Here is a 17,966-nt window from a genome sequence, read left to right as displayed (position 1 = left end):
TGTGATGTGTTGGTCTGCAACTCGTAGGGGGGAGTTCGAACATCAACGTTGCTCATGAGTTTTTGTATATGTTACATACCGGCCTTGAGTTATCATGAACCACGAGTATCAGCGTTGTCTTATCTTTAGTCAGCTGGCTGTCTTCCCTCAAGCATTTCTTAGAAAGTCGTCCAGGTGAGTTAAACAGCACAATCATCTCGATTCTGAGCTCCACACATTACCACCTAAATACTCTTAACTCACCCCGAACCTTTCTGGTGAGTGCTTAAGTGGATAGCAAAGTGATCGGGTGATCAACACATCCCAAGCTCCCAATTGTCAATTAACAACATTCTTATCAGTACCTTAAAATTGTTACGCATCACTCATACTAAGATACCTCACTCTTCATAAGCTTTTCGAATGTCATGAAATGCGGAGAAGATGCCCAGAAATTGGATACTATTTCTGATCATTTTCTTAAAAAAGGCTGATGAACATTAGTCTATCTTGTCGTCTACTTGATGCTGAGGTGCTCCGGCTAGTGACATAGGATCCGGGGGAATAGGTTCTACATAAGCTCCAAGTCAATATCTTGACAATGTCAAGGAGCAAGAACTTATCGTATAAAGTCATAACGAGACGCGGATAGAAGATGGCGTAAAGCGACTTAGCTTGTGAGCATCCTGGTAGTTCGGATCGCAGAGTTCTGGAGCTTTTCATTGAAACACAGATACATGTGCTTTCCGCTAGAGGTTTTTGTCGCCACTGGCTAATTGAGTCCATCACCAAGTTGGAAATCCCGATTCAGATCGTCATATTCTGCCAACTTCCACTTGATGATGCCTATTTCTCTAACAGTTCCACAGTGTTGTATCACGTTAAGAATATGCAGGATAGGATGCATCTAGACTTGACAAAGTAGGACAATCTAAGCTGGTGATCTGTGAAATCGAGGCACGAACTTTTAGATTATGTATAGCTATAGTTCATAACCAAGATTGATAATGATGTGCCCATGAGGTTCATGTAGCAAATTCACATGGCTATGGCAGCTTGAGTTTGATAGACGAGCTTTAGAAACCCAGGGTCACTGAAAGGTCAACTCACGATGTCGTCAACCAGAGAAGCAGCAAGATACCTAGATGTTCCTGCACTTTCCCTTGTACCAGGAATCTTTATCCTATAATTACGGATACTAACTCCTATCTTCCACTTCAGCTCTAGCCCTTTTCCAGAAAACCCTCTCAGTGGGTCCCAGCAAAGCACCTTGACGGCACATCCTGCAAGGCTCAAGCAGATCGGATGTTTGCCAAGGATGCGATGGAGCCCAAGCTCCAATAAAGTTCCGGGCCCTCTATACTTCAGACTCTGGGTAATAGAATCCTTCACTTCCCCTGAGATATTGCGAGATATGGAGCGTTCTTGTTGAATGGACGAGTCATGCATTGTTCGCGACTTTCCAAGTCAAAGCGCGCGCAGTTGTGTATCCGTAAAGGGGGGAACAGATTCGAAGGCAATCAGTTTTCTCTTTAACAGTAGCCACTATTGAGTGAATGAAGACTCCATGTTGATTGCCTCGCATCTGCCCCATTTCTTGCCAGACAGCATGGCAGTCTGTATATCTTCAAGATTCGAAGTCAGAATGCCAGCGATAAACCAAAACTTGGGCATCGATGCTTAGAGACCAATATGATAACAAGCATTCGAAGAGCATTCAATAACCAACGGTTCCGATTATGGAGCAGTCATGAATGCACCTTTGATACTTTTTTACTCAGAGGGTCCATGTCGAGTGTCCTCTATAATTTAAGAGTAGTTTTACACAAGACTAACGCACAAGAAAACACGACATTCAGCACTGATGTTTAGCTGTGCGTACCAAAATTCAGAAAGCCTTCGAGAATAGAGCTGGAACTTTGGCGAAGAGCCCATGGAGCTATGTAGAAGACGGAAACGAACGCCTCGAACGCCTCTTGGTGGCACCGAGTCGAATAAGAAAACAATTGACTCATGGACGCTGTAGACTCTTTCTGCGATATTTCAGACAAAACAACAAAACCTGAGTCTGATCCGCGTAGCTTTCCAGGAATCGGGTAGACTCTGACAAAGTCTGGACCTCATGAGTTGGCTAAGATTCAATGTAAAAATTCAATTTCGACTAGTTCAGGCTTCTCGACGAGGAAAGTAGTTTGACACTCATTTCTTCGTCACCCGTGTGCAGTGACATGTGTACGAAGTCGATTTTGAGACCCTGTGAAACTCACATGCGCCTCTTTGACTCACTGCAAAGCCATGACGGCAGGCAAAGTGACTTGGGAAGCACGTGTCTGACGCCCAGAGTTTCCAAAGATAGGTCTGTGGCTGACATCATGAGACCAGGCTGGCCCAGACCGCTAGAATACACACACTTCAAATTGACGAGTACTTCGTGTGACACGACGATGAGATAAAAGACTTAACGATCAAGATTCACCCACACTTTCGTTATCTTGTCCACATAAAGACTGGAACTACAGAATTTGGGAGGGAAGACGCTAATCGTCTAGTCCATGGAAGTCAAACAAAGCATTGGTTGCTGACGACATGTTTCTGCAGCTATGTAGTAGTTGAATCAGAAATCACGTACTTGCGCTCAGACAGACCTCTCTAGCTCACCCCAGTTACATCATGGGAGTTCTCTCCACAGATTTGGGAACGCACGTCGACATCAGAACAGCCAGCCCGTGTGTCTGTGCTATCTTATGGTTGCATCGGATGACATGTCATCCATCTCTAAGGCCGCCACATGGCTCAAGATCTTGATCTCAAGATACCTAGCAATGACTCCTCGATTGCCAAGCATGTTTGCTTAGGACCGCCAATTCTCCCTTTAGATTCGTAAACTTGTCATGTGTTACATGTTAGAATCGTGTAGCAAATGGTCTGCTTACGCGAGCTCTCATATCACGTTTGTCTACTGCACATGATCAACGGCATTTATTTGGAACTCTGGAAGTCTTTGGAACTATGTCCTGGCTGCTGTAGTCGCTGAGTAACGAATAGGACCAGTCATCACTTGTCACTTTACCCCATGTTGCTTTAGACTTCAATGCAGACTCCAGAGAAGTAGAAGGTTCAAGTTGTATCCCTGGTGTGTTCGTCTCATGGCATCTGAAGCTCACAGAGACAGCCAGCGTGATCCAAGGTGGGCACGATCCCGGGTGGACCGGCAAACAATGAACAGACCATCATCCCCAGACTTTCCAAGGGCGGGGTGGTCTGGCGTTGTCGACGAGGTATCCGTAGTCCCCTCCAATAGGGTTCGCCGTCTTGGAGTGCAGATGATCTTCACTTCCCGAGGCAGCTCAATTAATACGAGGAAAACTTTAGTGCCCGGTTGAGGAGCTAGGATCATGAGAGAAAACCAACCCCCGAGATAAGAGAAAAGACGGAGAGTGGTACGACCTGACTATACGAAGTGCCGTAAGTATGAATGCCCGAATGCGTTGGTCGGCCGGCTGGCTACATCAAATGAAGCGAGTGAAAGAGATTATTCTCGAGTTTCTCGAAATGAGGTAAATCTTCAGCTCGTCATCACGGCTCCGACCTACCCGACGTAGGGTGTGCCATTCACGTCACACGTAGCCCTACTAGGAGCGGTAAGGCTCGCAAATCAGAGTTTCAATAAGCAACTTGCAGGATTCATAAAGCTCTCTAGACGAACGATGACAGGCCACCCCGCGCAACCCGCGGTTCATCGGCATTCCCATCTTCCCCATTGTCTCTCTCGCGCGGGGTGGCGGGCGCCCACTCATGGTTCGTATCGTTTGAACGGGCTTGCTGTGCTGGCAAGAAACTCAGAAATAGAATGAACCAGCAAAAAGAGCAAACAAACAAAACCGCTGGTTGGCCGTATTCCCGCCGCTGGGCTGATCTGGCTCGTCGGAGTCGCGCCTCTTGGGCAAGCTAATGTCTTCGTATATGCATATCGCACACAAGCGAAGCGGCAGTCTAACCTCGCGGTCTCAGTTGCTGGCCATGGGGGTCGGGCGGTGAGTCAGCTCCCAGCCTTTTGGTCTCACAATGCAAGGGCAGCGGCTTGGCCAACCTCACGGCCACATCACACATCACACATCACACACACTTCATGGCGGCAGAGACACCGTCACACACATGCTGCTGCTGGGTGAAGATAAGGCATTGGTGCTGTACGCCCGCTTAGCCGCCTGAAGCAACATCGCGCCCTGCAGGGTTGCGGCACGCGCGAATTTTCAAGCAGAGGGCCAGAGAGAGCGTGGGAGGCAGGCTGCCCACAGTGGGAGGGCCAGAGGCCGAAAAGGGCTCGTTGCTCCTCGATTGCGACACAGAAGGATTGTAACCCTCGTGCCGAAAGGGCTCAAAGAGGCAGCGTCAATAGAGTGCCAAGGAGCCGCAACACGCCGCAACGTAGCACCAGGACCCCGGGAGGCGGTACGGAATAGGGAAAGGAATGAAAGATTGGAAGGAAATCGATTGAAGGGCACTTTATCTCTACCCTCACCGGAAAGCAATCAATAAAACAATATCGAGCCGGAGCTCTCATTGGAAGTCTGACGTTCGGCAGCGAGGGCCGCGAAACACTTTCGTCCCGTTTGAGCCTTGAAGCCCCCCATTCAGGGTCCTCAAGAGGCTCGAACGACTCGAACCGGTCGATGAACCAGCTCATGATGGACGCTAAGCCGCAGTTGCTTGCGCGGACGCTGGCGTTGCGTGCGCTCCACGGTCGCAAGGCTGCGCGGATTGCAAGGCGTACTTTTTTGACATGATTTGACAGATAGGGGAAATGAACGACTTACGTATCTGGACATCCAAGATACTGTACTTGGAAGATGACCGCCGACGCCGTCGACGCCGTCGCAGAAACCAGAAGGCAGAAAAATCCTTCCGAGGCTCACGCTAGGCGATTCGCAGTTAGGGAGGGCTCGCGTCAGTGAGTCCGAGGTTCGGGTCTTTTTAGTTAGACAGGCTCGCAATCCCACGTAAACCACGACCTCGCGCGACACCCCGCCGGGGTGTTTTCCCTCTGTGCCTCTCTCTGCTGAGTAAGACCCACGTCACGTCTTTGGAGCGGCTGCTCGATAGTCTCCTTGCTGGCGGGCGGGTGTGGAGGTTTTTTGTCCTAGTTGTCGGGGCGAAACCGTTGTGGAGATGACAAACAGTAGCTCGACAGTAGCTCGAACAGATTTCGGCGCTTCTATGTGCCAGGCAGCAACTGCCACTTTCAAATCAACAATGACAAACCACGACCCGAGGCGAGGGTAGGGAAGACGAGGGTGGCGGCGTCAGGGCGTCTAGCAGGACGGGTTGGGCTTGTCGTGGCTGTTTGAGTGACACTGACAAGTCACGACAAGAGCCGCAGGTCGTTCGTAAAGTAGTCGAACTTCGACGACATCAAATTACTTGGTCGCTGGTGGCACCGTCCCGAAGGATATACCCGCACGTATGGAATGAACACGGGCATTTAGAGTGCTGGTCGGGGCGCTTCCGTCGTTCCCGGGTGATTGGGTCCAATAATTCCTTGCCAAAATAGTAACAATATTGGGCAATAATACGGAAGTTTAGACGGTAATGGCATATGCAAGTGCGAGCTCTTTTCTGGCAATACTCATCTCGACAATCGCAACGTTATCACTGGATACCTAAATTTTGGACGCGAGAGTCTAAGCGAGACTGAGAGAGAGAAGACTTTTTCCATATCCACGGCTCGTGGGAGCTGAAGCCTGAACGTCGAATTTTCGTTGAGACAAGCCGCTGGGCACTAAAGCCTTAGGGCATCGAGATCTTCGGCATTCCGGTGACCGCGGGGCCCATCTCGTTCTTGGCGGGGAAGCTTGGACGAGCTCCTTGCTTTGTGCTCAGCTCTGGGCGGCAAAGGGGGAGTGCTCTGTGACACACAAAGAGAACAATTTCTCCGACAAAGCAAGACAAAGCAAGACAAAGCAAGGAGAAAAGCCGTTGGAAACTCTGAAAAAAGGAGACCAAATAGGGGCTCAAATTTCTGGGGGTTGAACGACGATGAGTGAAGATATTTTTCCTCCCTCGACTCCATCAATTTGCTCTGCGACTTCGCCTACGCTACCGCACGGGTTGAGATGTGTCAGATTGATCGTGATTCCGTCCAGAGGTTTCGAACCCATGGGCGAACAACGCCAACGAGGGCCACACTGGCTCCAGTGTTTCCTGAACCTGGAGGCTGGGAGTGAAGTGGTCCCAGCCCACCGGGACAAGGGGGGGTGTGGCACAAACGCATGGTCAAGCAGTCTCGAGTTCAGTCAGAATTGCTCGGCGGCGGTCCTTGTGCTCCGTCTTCGATAGTGGGCAGCCAAGGGACGCCACACACGGAGAAAGTCGAGAGGAAGAGAGCAAAAAAGAATGGGCTCATTCACTTCATTAGCCACAGGACCGGACAATTGTGCGAACTGGTTGTCGATACTGGAGAGAAAAGTTGGCACAGCGAGTGAGAGAGCGAGACTGCGTAGTAAACGAGCCAATGGTAGACGCCACAAATCACACAAACAACGCTCTTCCCTGCTGTTCCGTCGCCGATAACAGAGAGTATTTATAGCAACGATCACCACAGGGGACACGGATTGGGTTTGGGTGCTGAGAGGTGTGGTGCTGTCGTGCAACCGTCGCCTCGACGGCAGCTCGGATTCGGGCATTTTATGACGAGACTTCAGACCTCTTTAGCTACTAGCAAATGTCTGTTGGTGCCGATATTCAGAAGGCAAAGCTGAAGGATTTGCTTTTTTTCTCCGGGCCACAATCGCTTTATGCGGGCTCATTTTGACCACTCTATGGATTTATGGGCTCATGCTGTACGTCCCGGGCTGGCCGGGGGGGGGGGGAGATACCGGTAGATGGCTCACCGAGATGCGTCAAAGTGTGGTTGCGTTTTGCTCAGGGGCTTTTCTCCAAATTGGTGGCTGAGAGTGGGGGTCGTCGCGGGCGGCGGACATGCCGATATGCCGATATTCTTTTACACGAGTAGAGTTTGATTGTCTACAGAGTATCGAACATATTTTGTGCTTTGTACTATGTGTACGGAGTATCCATACGGTGCTAAGGTGGGGTATAGGGGAATACGACACGCGAGGTGGGAAAACTCGAACGGTGTGTGCCTGCTTTTAGGGGCCGAACGGGTGGCTTTCGAACCGTCCTCGCATAGTCTGGATAGTCTGGATAAATCTGGATAGTCTGCATTAAATGGCTTGATCAACGATGACGGCGGCGGCGTATATGCAGGTCCCTGGCTATGTCGAGTGCACAAAAAACCGGTGCTCCACTGCCGGTCCGTATTTCTTCGCGCAGCCGCGTCATGCCAACTCTGGAATAGGGGCAGAAGGGGGGTGACTAAACAAGCTTCTGGTCGACTTGGCGAGAATTTGTTCACCAAGCACGATAGCCCTGCCAGTGAGGTGCCAAACCTCCTGATTCCCCACAGATCATTGGCAATTGCTTGTCTCATTGGACACAATAGCAAAGGCAACTGAGCATAATCAAGAGTGAAAGTTGACAAACCTCTTCCAGGCTCTCCCAACCTCGCTGTTTGAGTTTCAGCTTGCAAGGACTGCCACTCCCGCGCGAGTCCGCCAGCGGTTCGGACGGAATACGAGAGACATCAGACGAGGAACAGACACCCGCTGGCCGCCCGCCGTTGGCCGTTCCTCTGTGCCCTATCCGCAGCCTCTGTGCGCTAGAGGCGCTGGCTAATCTGCGCACTAAAGTATAACCGCCCTGTCATCGGGCTGGTCAGGGCAGTTCCTGGGAATGACAGAACCGTTGGCTTTGTCTCTCTTTCTGTCGTCGCCGTTCGAAAAACCTTCCGAGAAAGGGTCGAGAAGCGACGGGCGAAAGGTAGAGACAGAGAGATAGGTAAGTATGCGAGCTTCAGGTATGAGTTACGGCGATACTTGGAAGTGTGTGCTACAGACCGAGACTCAGCGTAGCACCAGTTCAGATAGTGATAGTGATAATGGCTTGACAGAACATGGAAAAAGGAAGGTGACTGATAACCACGTCGGCTACCCAGCCTAAAGTGAGTTGTGCCGTTGCAATGGTTGGCGCACGATAGTAAGAATACAGATATACACACAGTAGTACTCCGTAAAGAGGGCAAAAGGCAAGCCACAACGTTTCGCCACCAAAAGTGCCGCTGCAGGCTTTATGAGTTCTTGAATCTCAGCCAATGCCGTGACGTCAAATTGCTGTTCTTCCCACTTCTTTTCTGACCGTCGACATTCGACAATTCGACAGGCCGAGCACAACATCACGCTCAGTCCGTCCCATCACCCATCCCATCCTATTACATCCCGGCGGCTGTGTTGTAAACTTGTGGGACCATCTCCTGACTCGCTTGGCAGCTGTGTTCTCCTTATCGCAGTCTTCCCGAAAATTCTTTTTCTTCTTCGCCTGTGCTTTCTCGCATGCCCGCCGCATGGACGCAAAATAAGGGGTCCTGTGTTTTTCCCTTACTGTGAACCCAAGCAACGCAGCCCCAGGGCCAGAACCACATGCTGCGGGTTTGCGGGTTGCTGACACGAGAGAGAAATATGCAACTCAATGCATTCTCCATTCAATGGGCCATGCTCGCCGCCGCCGACGACGGTCGACCAGCCCCTCGCAGCTCGCTCGCCCAAGACATGCAGAATAAACGGCTTCAAACGCTTGGAAATCGGGAGGCCACTCGAGCTGACATCTGTTGGCGCCCAGCGTATGTCGACACCTCGACACCTGTCGAAGCTACTGAAGCTTTCTCTCGGCGGCTGAGGACCATGGACACACCACGCCCGACACAAGCCAAATGATCCCTGAAGGATCCCAGGATCGATTGGGTTCCCGGGAAAACACCCATGTCGGCCAGAAATCCTGCAAAAGTTCGACTTTTTTCAACTCTTTGCGGCTCCACCCTTGCTTGGCCCGGGTTCCGCTTCCCAACTTCTGTTGCTTGCCAGTGCGAGCTCAGTCCAGCCCGCGGACACGGCCGTGGCAGAGCAAGGAGAGAATGGTCGTCGTTGATACTGAGATACGTACCTTTACACACGCGAAAGGGGGCTGCCGTCCGAACCATTCTCTGAGAACAATGGACGGACAGTGGGACAAAGAAAACCCCAACGTCCTTCCTAGCCTCTAGGTCTAGCAGTGCAGTCAGTGCCTCCATACTCTGGAGGTCGTGCGTGGTCGTCTATCCTCGTCTATCCGTAGCTGGGTAGACTCCTCCAGGGCTCCTCCAAGTTCCCGACCGGGAAGATCTGCGTTGCTGGCTCCAGCCCACCCGCGGTGGCCGGGCCCATGGGCTGGTGAGGATATTCTTAGGATCCAATCGGCCACCCTCCGCAACCCTGCCCGCGAAGCCGAAGACACCACCGAGAGGTCACCGCTATGATGCAGACATGAGTAAACTTCGAGCTCGTATCCTAGAATGGTGGGCTCCGCAGGCGGCGGGCATGACGGATTCTGATGACCCTTTTTCGTGAGGCGATGCCCAGCAGCCGGGCGGGTCTAGTCTGCCTCTCTCTCCATGTATCCTCCCACCCCTTACCACCACCACCACACACGCCCGTGGACCATGGACACGCCCAGAAGAGGCAAGCAAGCAAGCAAGTGCTGTGCTGTTCAAAGATTTCCGGCTCCATAGTAAAGTCCATCTATCCCGTAGTCCCTTCTCCCCTCCCCATCTCTGACGTACGTTGCTTCTGCATTTCCTGCCTAGCTCTCGTTCTTGCTCTGGTGTGTGTATTTTGTGGGAAAGGGAAACGGCTCTACTATCGTTCAACCATCTTTCCCATCTTTCGTCTCTCGCTCAAACCCCCAAACTGGCATCACTCGCTTTCTGCCAGTCCATGATTGCTGTTACATTTTGTTTACTTTTGTTAACCTTTTTCTGATAAGTATTGTTGTTTATCTCTGGCGTCTTCCACTGCTTGATATCGCAAGCCCGCGCCTACCCACCCTCGCTTCGAGGACGCACCTCCCAGGCGTCCTCCATCAGAACATCACAGACCAAACCGCCCAACATGTGGTTCGGAAGGCTAAAGGCGCTCCTACTACTGGGCGTCTTGTCTCATAATGTTAATGGTCTCAAGTATGAAGAAAAGTACGCCGACTACAACCTCAACACAAATAAGGATGCGACAGATCCTATCCTATACGATGGAAAGTGGGAGAACCACGAATTCACAAAGTCGCCAGAGAACTGGCGATTTCCGTTTTACACAATCATGCTCGACAGATTTGTAAACGGTGACCCGGAAAACGACAGCGCCAACGGAACAGTTCTCGAGCAGGATATCACAGGCACACAACTGAGATGGGGTGGTGATATCGCCGGTCTCGTCGACACACTGGACTACCTGCAAGGAATGGGCATTAAGGGAATCTATTTTGGAGGATCTATGCTCATCAACGCGCCGTGGAATTACGATTCTTACTCACCGTTAGATCACACGCTGTTGGATTTCCACTTTGGCAACCTCACAGAATGGCAAGCCGCTGTTCAGGAGGTCCACGACCGCGGAATGGTAAGTTGAATGATTCTGGCAAGTATCTCTATGATTATGCGACTGACTTGCGCGCAAGTACATCGTTTTCGATAACACGATGGCCACCTTGGGAGACTTGATCGGCTACAAGGATTACCTCAACTCCTCGGCGCCCTTCGAACCTCATGAAATGGATGTCATCTACAAGACTGATCGCCAATACCTCGACTGGACGTTCCCTACCAAGTACAACGAGACTTGCGAGCATTTCCCCCGTCTCTACCTCGAGGAGGGCAAGGAGGTTGGCCAGGAGATCTACGACATGTTTGGCGGCTGCTACGATGGTGACTTCGATCAGGTATGCTTTGGACCGTTCTGGAAATCTTGAGTTTGGGATATTGTACTGACCTTTTCTGCGAACAGTTCGGTGACACTGAGGCTTTCGGCGTTTACCCCGATTACCGACGTCAATTGACCAAATTCGCTTCCGTCCAAGACAGATTGAGAGAATGGGTCCCGGCCGTGAACCAAAAGCTGGCGCATTTCTCATGCATCATGATCCAGCAGTTGGATATCGACGGATTCCGATTTGATAAAGCTCTTCAGGTTACGGTCGATGCCCAGGGTCTTTTCTCCAAGAAGATTCGTGAGTGCGCTCGCGATCTCGGCAAGGAGAACTTCTTCCTGCCCGGTGAGATTACAGGTGGTAACACCATGGGTTCCATCTACATTGGTCGCGGAAGAACCCCCGAGCAGTGGTTCAAGGACGTCAACACTGCCTACAACACCACCAACGAGACGGCCAAGGACATGGATATTTTCCTGCGCGACGAGGGCCACCAGGCTCTGGACTCTGCTGCCTTCCACTACTCTTTCTACCGTTTCTTGGTCATTTTCTTGGGTATGGACGGTACTGGTGTCGCCGGCTACGATGTGCCCAGTAACTTTGTCGAGGCTTGGAACGAGGTCCTCCGATCCAACGACATGATCAACGCCAACACCGGCAAGGTCGACCCCCGCCACATGTTCGGTGCCATGAACCAGGATACCTTCCGTTGGCCCGCCATCGAAGTCGGCCATGAGCGCAGTTTGATGGGTCTTTTCGTCACGACTCTTCACTTGCCCGGTATTCCCATGCTTACGTGGGGTGAGGAGCAGGCATTCTACGTCCTTGACAACACGGCGCAGAATTACATGTTCGGTCGTCAACCTTTGGCCTCTGCTCCCGCCTGGCAACAGCACGGTTGCTACTCCATGAAGGCAACTCTTTACTACCAAATGCCCCTCTCAAAGGCACGCGAGGGATGTCGCGATGACACTGTCTCCTGGGATCACCGCGACCCCAGTCACCCCATCAGAAACATCCTGAAGCACATGTACCACCTGAGAACCGTCTACCCCGTTCTTCAGGACGGTATGTGGCTCGAGCAGCTTTCCAACAAGACCGAGGAGCTCTACTACCCTGGTAACTCCGGAATGGCCACTGTCACTGGTCTTTTCAGTGTCATGCGCTACCAGCTCGGTGTCCAGGACCTCGGCGATGACCTCGTCCCCGTCTGGTTCATCTACCACAACAGGAACGTCACCACCACTTACACATTCGACTGCTCGAAGAAGGACGACGCGATCATCTCTCCCTTCACCTCTGGCACCACGGTCAAGAACCTGTTCTTCCCTCATCAGACGACGAAGCTCGAGGACTCGCCCGTGAAGCTCACCTACGCGGGTAACACGGGCTACAATGGTTGCTTCAAGAACATCACCATGGCTCCTTTCGAGTTCCGCGCCTACGTTCCCGAGGCCGACTTTAAGCCTCCCCCGGTCGCCATCACCAAGTTCGTTCCCGGACATGACGCCCGCATCGAGTCCACCGAGCCTTCAAACACTGTGCCCATCGAGCTTCAATTCTCGGTCAAGATGAACTGCGACAGCGTGACAAAGTCCATTACCTTCAAGTCTCACACCGACGACAACAGCGTTCCCACGATTGACTCCAGCTCTGTCAACTGCACAGACATCTCCGAGACGATTTCTGAGTGGACCGGTGCCCTGGCCTCATCCTTCTCCTGGAAGGCCAACCTGCTGAACGTCAAGCACGGCGTGCACCAGGTGGTTGTCACCAACTCCTCGACCGCCACCGGCAACTCGACAATTGCTGCCACGGACCGCTTCTTGTTCCGCATCGGCGCGCAGGACAACGCCATCGTCTTCCCTCACACTGCAAACTACTCTAGCAACCTGCTGACCAAGGCCGATGATGGTACGATCACGATCAAGCACACCTCCGCTGGAGCCAGCAAGTTCCGCTACTCCACCAACTTCGAGTCGTCTTGGAGCGACTGGGCCGACTACGAGACTTCCACCAAGGTCGTCAAGCAGTCCTGGAACGGTACCAAGGCCCAGGAATGGGAGGGCGAACACGTAATCGTTCAGTACTACAGCAAGCTCCTCGGCTCCAGCGCGTACAAGGTGCACGCTGATATTGACTACGACATCCCCCGTCGCATCCCGCACATGTTCGCCGTGGGCAAGTTCAACCAGTTCGGCTACGACAGCGGTCTGCTCAAGAACATGAAGCACCAGAGCGAGTCGGAGTGGACGTGGCATTACATGGACGAGTGGCCAAACTACTTCAAGATGAGCATTTGGGGTATGAACCCGGACAAGATGCCCGATCAGTCTTTTGTCTACGGTGACGTCGACGGAGACAACGTCGTTGAGCGTCTCCCCCCTTCGTCCTTGTACGAGAACGCCGTCAACATCACTGGCCACCCTCCTACGCCGTACCTTGCTTACAAGGTCGTCCTCAACGATGCTACTTTCCAGTACCAGCTCATCCCCCAGGGTAACATGTGGATCCAGTTCTTCCTCTGGCTGTTCCTCTTCATCGTCCCCGTCCTCACCGGTCTCGCCGCCGTGCAGGCCTTCAAGCGCTCCTTCTACAAGGTCAAGTTCAACGAGCACGGTGTCCACGACCAGTCCAAGTTCAACATGATGATCCAAAAGACCCGCAATGTCTTCATGGGCGCCGCCGGTGCGATCCCCCTCAGCATGCGCAGCTCGACCGACCTCGTCACCGCCGCCGCCGCCGCTACCGCAGGCAACAAGCGCAAGACGGTGTTGATCGCGACCATGGAGTACAACATTGACGACTGGAACCTCAAGATCAAGATTGGTGGTCTGGGTGTCATGGCCCAGTTGATGGGTAAGGCCCTCAAGCACCAGAACCTCGTGTGGGTTGTTCCCTGCGTCGGTGATATCGAGTACCCCATCGATCAGATTGCGCCGAGCATGTACGTCAAGATCATGGACCAGGAGTACGAGATCAAGGTGCAGTACCACATTGTGGACAACATCACCTACGTTCTGCTCGATGCGCCTGTCTTCAGGAAGCAGACCAAGTCTGAGCCTTACCCCCCGCGTATGGACGACTTGGAGTCTGCTATCTACTACTCTGCGTGGTAAGTTTTCGTGATGATATTCCTCCCGCCTAGACGACTGTATGCTAACACGTCTTGAAGGAACCAATGTATCGCCGAGACTTGCAACCGTTTCCCCGTCGACATGTACCACATCAACGATTATCACGGTTCCATCGCTCCTCTCTACTTGTTGCCCAAGACCATTCCCGTTGCCCTTTCGCTTCACAACGCCGAGTTCCAGGGTCTCTGGCCCATGCGTACCCCCGAGGAGAGCGCCGAAGTGTGCAAGGCTTACAACTTGGATATCGACATTGTCAAGAAGTACGTCCAATACGGTTCAGGTAAGACAATACGCTCCATCAGAAAACTCCACGTCCAGCTGCTGACAACTATCTAGTCTTCAACCTTCTTCACGCCGGTGCCTCGTATCTCCGCGTCCACCAGAACGGATTCGGTGCTGTCGGTGTCTCCCGCAAATACGGTGATCGTTCCTTCGCTCGTTATCCCATTTTCTGGGGTCTCAACAAGGTCGGCCAGCTGCCCAACCCCGATCCTACCGATACCGCCGACTGGGACAAGAACGACTTCATGAACCAGCCCAAGATCGAGGTCGACCCCGCCTACGAGGCCGGCCGTGGTGAGTTGAGACGCCAGGCCCAGGAGTGGGCTGGTCTCAACGTGGACCCTGAAGCCGAGCTCTTCGTCTTCGTCGGACGTTGGTCCCTGCAAAAGGGTGTCGACCTCATCGCAGATATCTTCCCCTGGGTTCTCGACAACTACCCCAAGGCTCAGCTCATCACCATTGGCCCCATGATTGATCTTTACGGACGTTTCGCTGCTCTCAAGCTCGCCAAGCTCATGGAACTCTACCCCGGACGTGTCTTCTCCAAGCCCGAATTCACTGCTCTCCCGCCTTACATCTTCAGCGGTGCCGAGTTTGCCCTGATCCCCTCCAGAGATGAGCCTTTCGGTTTGGTCGCTGTCGAGTTCGGCAGGAAGGGTGCCTTGGGTGTCGGTGCCCGCGTCGGTGGTCTCGGTCAAATGCCCGGTTGGTGGTACACGGTCGAATCGACCAAGGCCGCCCATCTTACGAAGCAGTTCAAGCACGCCATCAAGGATGCTCTCGCCACGGATACCAAGACCAGAGCCATGATGCGTGCCTGGTCCGCCAAGCAACGTTTCCCCGTCGCCGAGTGGCTCGAGAAGCTCGAGAAGCTTCAGCAGGGTTGTATCAGCGCTCACGCCAAGTACGGTAAGAAGGGTCTCAAGAAGGGCAATGTCCTCGTCAAGAAGACCCGTCCCGGTTCCATTCAAGAGCCTCTCCGCGGTGAAGTCGAGCTCGTCGACCGATCCCCCGCGTGGATGCGCCAGGTTTCCGACTACGATGATGATGGCACTACTCTCCACACTGGTCGCACTACTCCCGCCGGCATGCAGACTCCCGTTGGCATGCAGACTCCCATGATGTACACCAGCACTCCCGGATCGCCTTCCATGTCACCGTCTCCCGCTTATGTCGACTCCCCGTACGGCTCTCGCGCCAACTCTCCTGGGCCTTTCGGCAGACAGATGGAACATGGTCGCAACATCTCCGATACTCACAGCCGCAACTTCTCTCTTCCCGGACAGGCTGGCCAGGATGGAGTCCACAGCCGTAATGTTTCTGGCTTCTCCATGGCCGACACTCTGCCTCTCCCGCCCCCGGGCGGCGGTCTGGGCATGCAGCAGGACAACTCTTCGAGAGCCTCCATGCTTAGTGTCGAGGATGTCGTCGGTGACAGACATGATTACAAGCTTCAGCAGGTCGACCCCTTCTTCACTGACTCTAAGGGTGAATTCTACGAGCACTTTGAGGAAAAGCTCAAGGCCCTCAACGCCGGCAACTCCATCTCTGAGCTCTGCATTGAGGACTACCTCATCAAGTCCGAGAAGGAATGGTTCGATATGTACCTCGACGCCAGACTGGGTCGCTCCGCGTCCCCCTCATCGGCCAGAGGACAATCTAGATCCAGAGCCTCCTCGCCCAACGCTTCCCGCCTGAGTCTCGGCATGTTCAAGAACAAGTCCTCTTCCAAGTTGAGCTTGCCTCTCGAGCGTGGTCGCGCCAGAAAGTCCGGATTGATGAATAGCATGGCCGCCGATGACCCGAACGGTGCCTACGACAGCAGGACACCCCCCGACTCGCCCGGCTCTTACAACGCGCAATTCGATCTCCCCGAGGACTATGTCGCGCCCACGGGTGTCAGGAAGTGGCTCCAGTATCGCGTCGGTGATTGGCCCGTCTACGCGATGCTGCTGGCCCTTAACCAGGTCATCGCCACCAACTCCTACCAGGTGACCCTTCTCACCGGTGAAGTTGGCCAGACCGCCGAGAAGCTCTACATCATCGCCACCATCTACCTCGTCTCGTCCGTCTTCTGGTACGTCCTATCGCGCACCATGCCTCTGCTCTACCCGCTCTCGGCACCCTACGCCGTCTACGGTATCGCCTTCCTCGTCCTCGGTTGCTCTCCCTTCGCTGGCGACAACAACACAATGGTCTGGCTCCAGAACGCCGCCACTGGTCTTTACGCCTTTGCTTCATCCTCCGGATCGCTCGCCTTCGCCTTCAACTTCGGTACCGATGGTGGTTCCACCGTTCCCAAGTGGATCCAGCGTCTTGCCATCATCCAAGGTCTCACCCAGCTCTACACTCTCGGTCTTTGGGCCTGGGGTAGCTTGGTCTCCGAGGCCGAAGCCAACAGTGTCGCCAAGCCCACTCTCGCCGGCAAGCCCGCTCTCCTGGGCATCTGCCTTCCCGTCGCCATCCTCCTCTGGGCCATCGGCGCTATCCTCTACCTCGGCCTGCCCGACTTCTACCGCCAGACCCCCGGCCCCATCCCCCAGCTCTGGAAGACACTCATGAAGCGTAAGACCATTGCCTGGTACCTCATGGCCGTCTGCATCCAGAACTACTTCCTCAGCACCCTCTTCGGACGTAATTGGTTCTTCCTCTTCGCGTCCCAGCACGTGCCCGTCTGGAGCATGGTCATCCTCGCCCTCTTCTTCTTCATCATCGTCTGGGCCCTTGTCCTCTGGGGCCTGGCCAAGGCCAGCGAGAGCCACCCCTGGTTGTTCCCCATGTTCGCCGTCGGTCTCGGCGCCCCGCGCTGGGCCCAGATCTGGTGGGGTACCTCCCGCATCGGTCTCTGGATGCCATGGGCCGGAAGCGCCGTCGCCGGTGCCGTCCTCAGCCGTGTTCTCTGGCTGTGGCTCGGCGTCCTCGACGGTCTCCAGGGTGCGGGTATCGGTATGATTCTCATGCTGACGCTGACCCGTGTGCACGTCGCGGCGGCCTGTGTCGCCGCTCAGGTTCTGGGTTCCATCTTCACTATGTTGGCCCGCGCCACCGCGCCTAATAACGTCGGTCCGGGTCCTGTTTTCCCTGATATTAGCGAAGGATTGGGCATCGCGTTTGCCAACGCCTGGTTCTGGGTTGTGCTTTTGCTCAACCTGTTTATTTGCATTGGTTACTTCAAGTTCTTCAGAAAGGAGCAAGTTAGCAAGCCTTAAAAAGAAATAGGCTATGAAATGTTTGGGTTAGATAAGGATAGAATTTTCTTTCATTTTTCTTGAGTAGACATGAACCTCAGTAATGACCAAACTACTATGTTAATAGAGTTAATGACTTGTTATCCTATTGTCGCCATTAAATCCTTCCGTGATAAGTTCCTCGCACGCTGCGCTGGATGGCATCGAAGCAGGCGCTCAATCTTGACTACCGCGATTTCCTTGCGAAATACCATACGGCCCGACGGCGTCAATTGCTGGTAAGCCGATGAAGGCAAAGACATAAGCCCCGCCGATTGGTAACAGTCATCAACGGCATCCGCGCCGCCCGGCTGACCGTGCCGGAGGGCCGACTATTATTTGCAAGGGTAGGCTTGGTCCGCACGGAAACGCCAACAGTCTTTTGACAACACGGCCTTCCACTCGCACGAGTAGCATGATCATTGCCGCAAATGTGCCGGATCATCGGTGCTTTCAGTGGCTCTCTCATCTAGAGCAATCTATGCTAGAAGCT

General features: G+C 53.4%; 1 protein-coding gene across 1 annotated transcript; it reads left to right on the top strand.

The window, feature by feature from the left end:
• Window positions 1–10,016: 10,016 nt before the first annotated feature.
• CPAR01_00095 (alpha-1,3-glucan synthase) lies at window positions 10,017–17,455 on the top strand (the record flags this gene model as incomplete). Its single annotated transcript, XM_060484388.1, has 5 exons — window positions 10,017–10,520; window positions 10,579–10,839; window positions 10,905–13,942; window positions 14,003–14,244; window positions 14,301–17,455. The coding sequence occupies 5 exons, from the start codon at window positions 10,017–10,019 to the stop codon at window positions 17,453–17,455; spliced, it is 7,200 nt and encodes a 2,399-aa protein (XP_060355245.1).
• Between the last annotated feature and the right edge of the window lie 511 nt (window positions 17,456–17,966).

Source organism: Colletotrichum paranaense (genome assembly GCF_030867605.1).
Source record: "Colletotrichum paranaense strain IMI 384185 chromosome Unknown Scaffold_1.1, whole genome shotgun sequence".
Classification (NCBI taxonomy): Eukaryota; Fungi; Ascomycota; class Sordariomycetes; order Glomerellales; family Glomerellaceae; genus Colletotrichum; species Colletotrichum paranaense.
The sequence above is the reverse complement of the archived record's forward strand: the minus strand, read 5'-3'. Positions and strand labels throughout refer to the sequence as shown.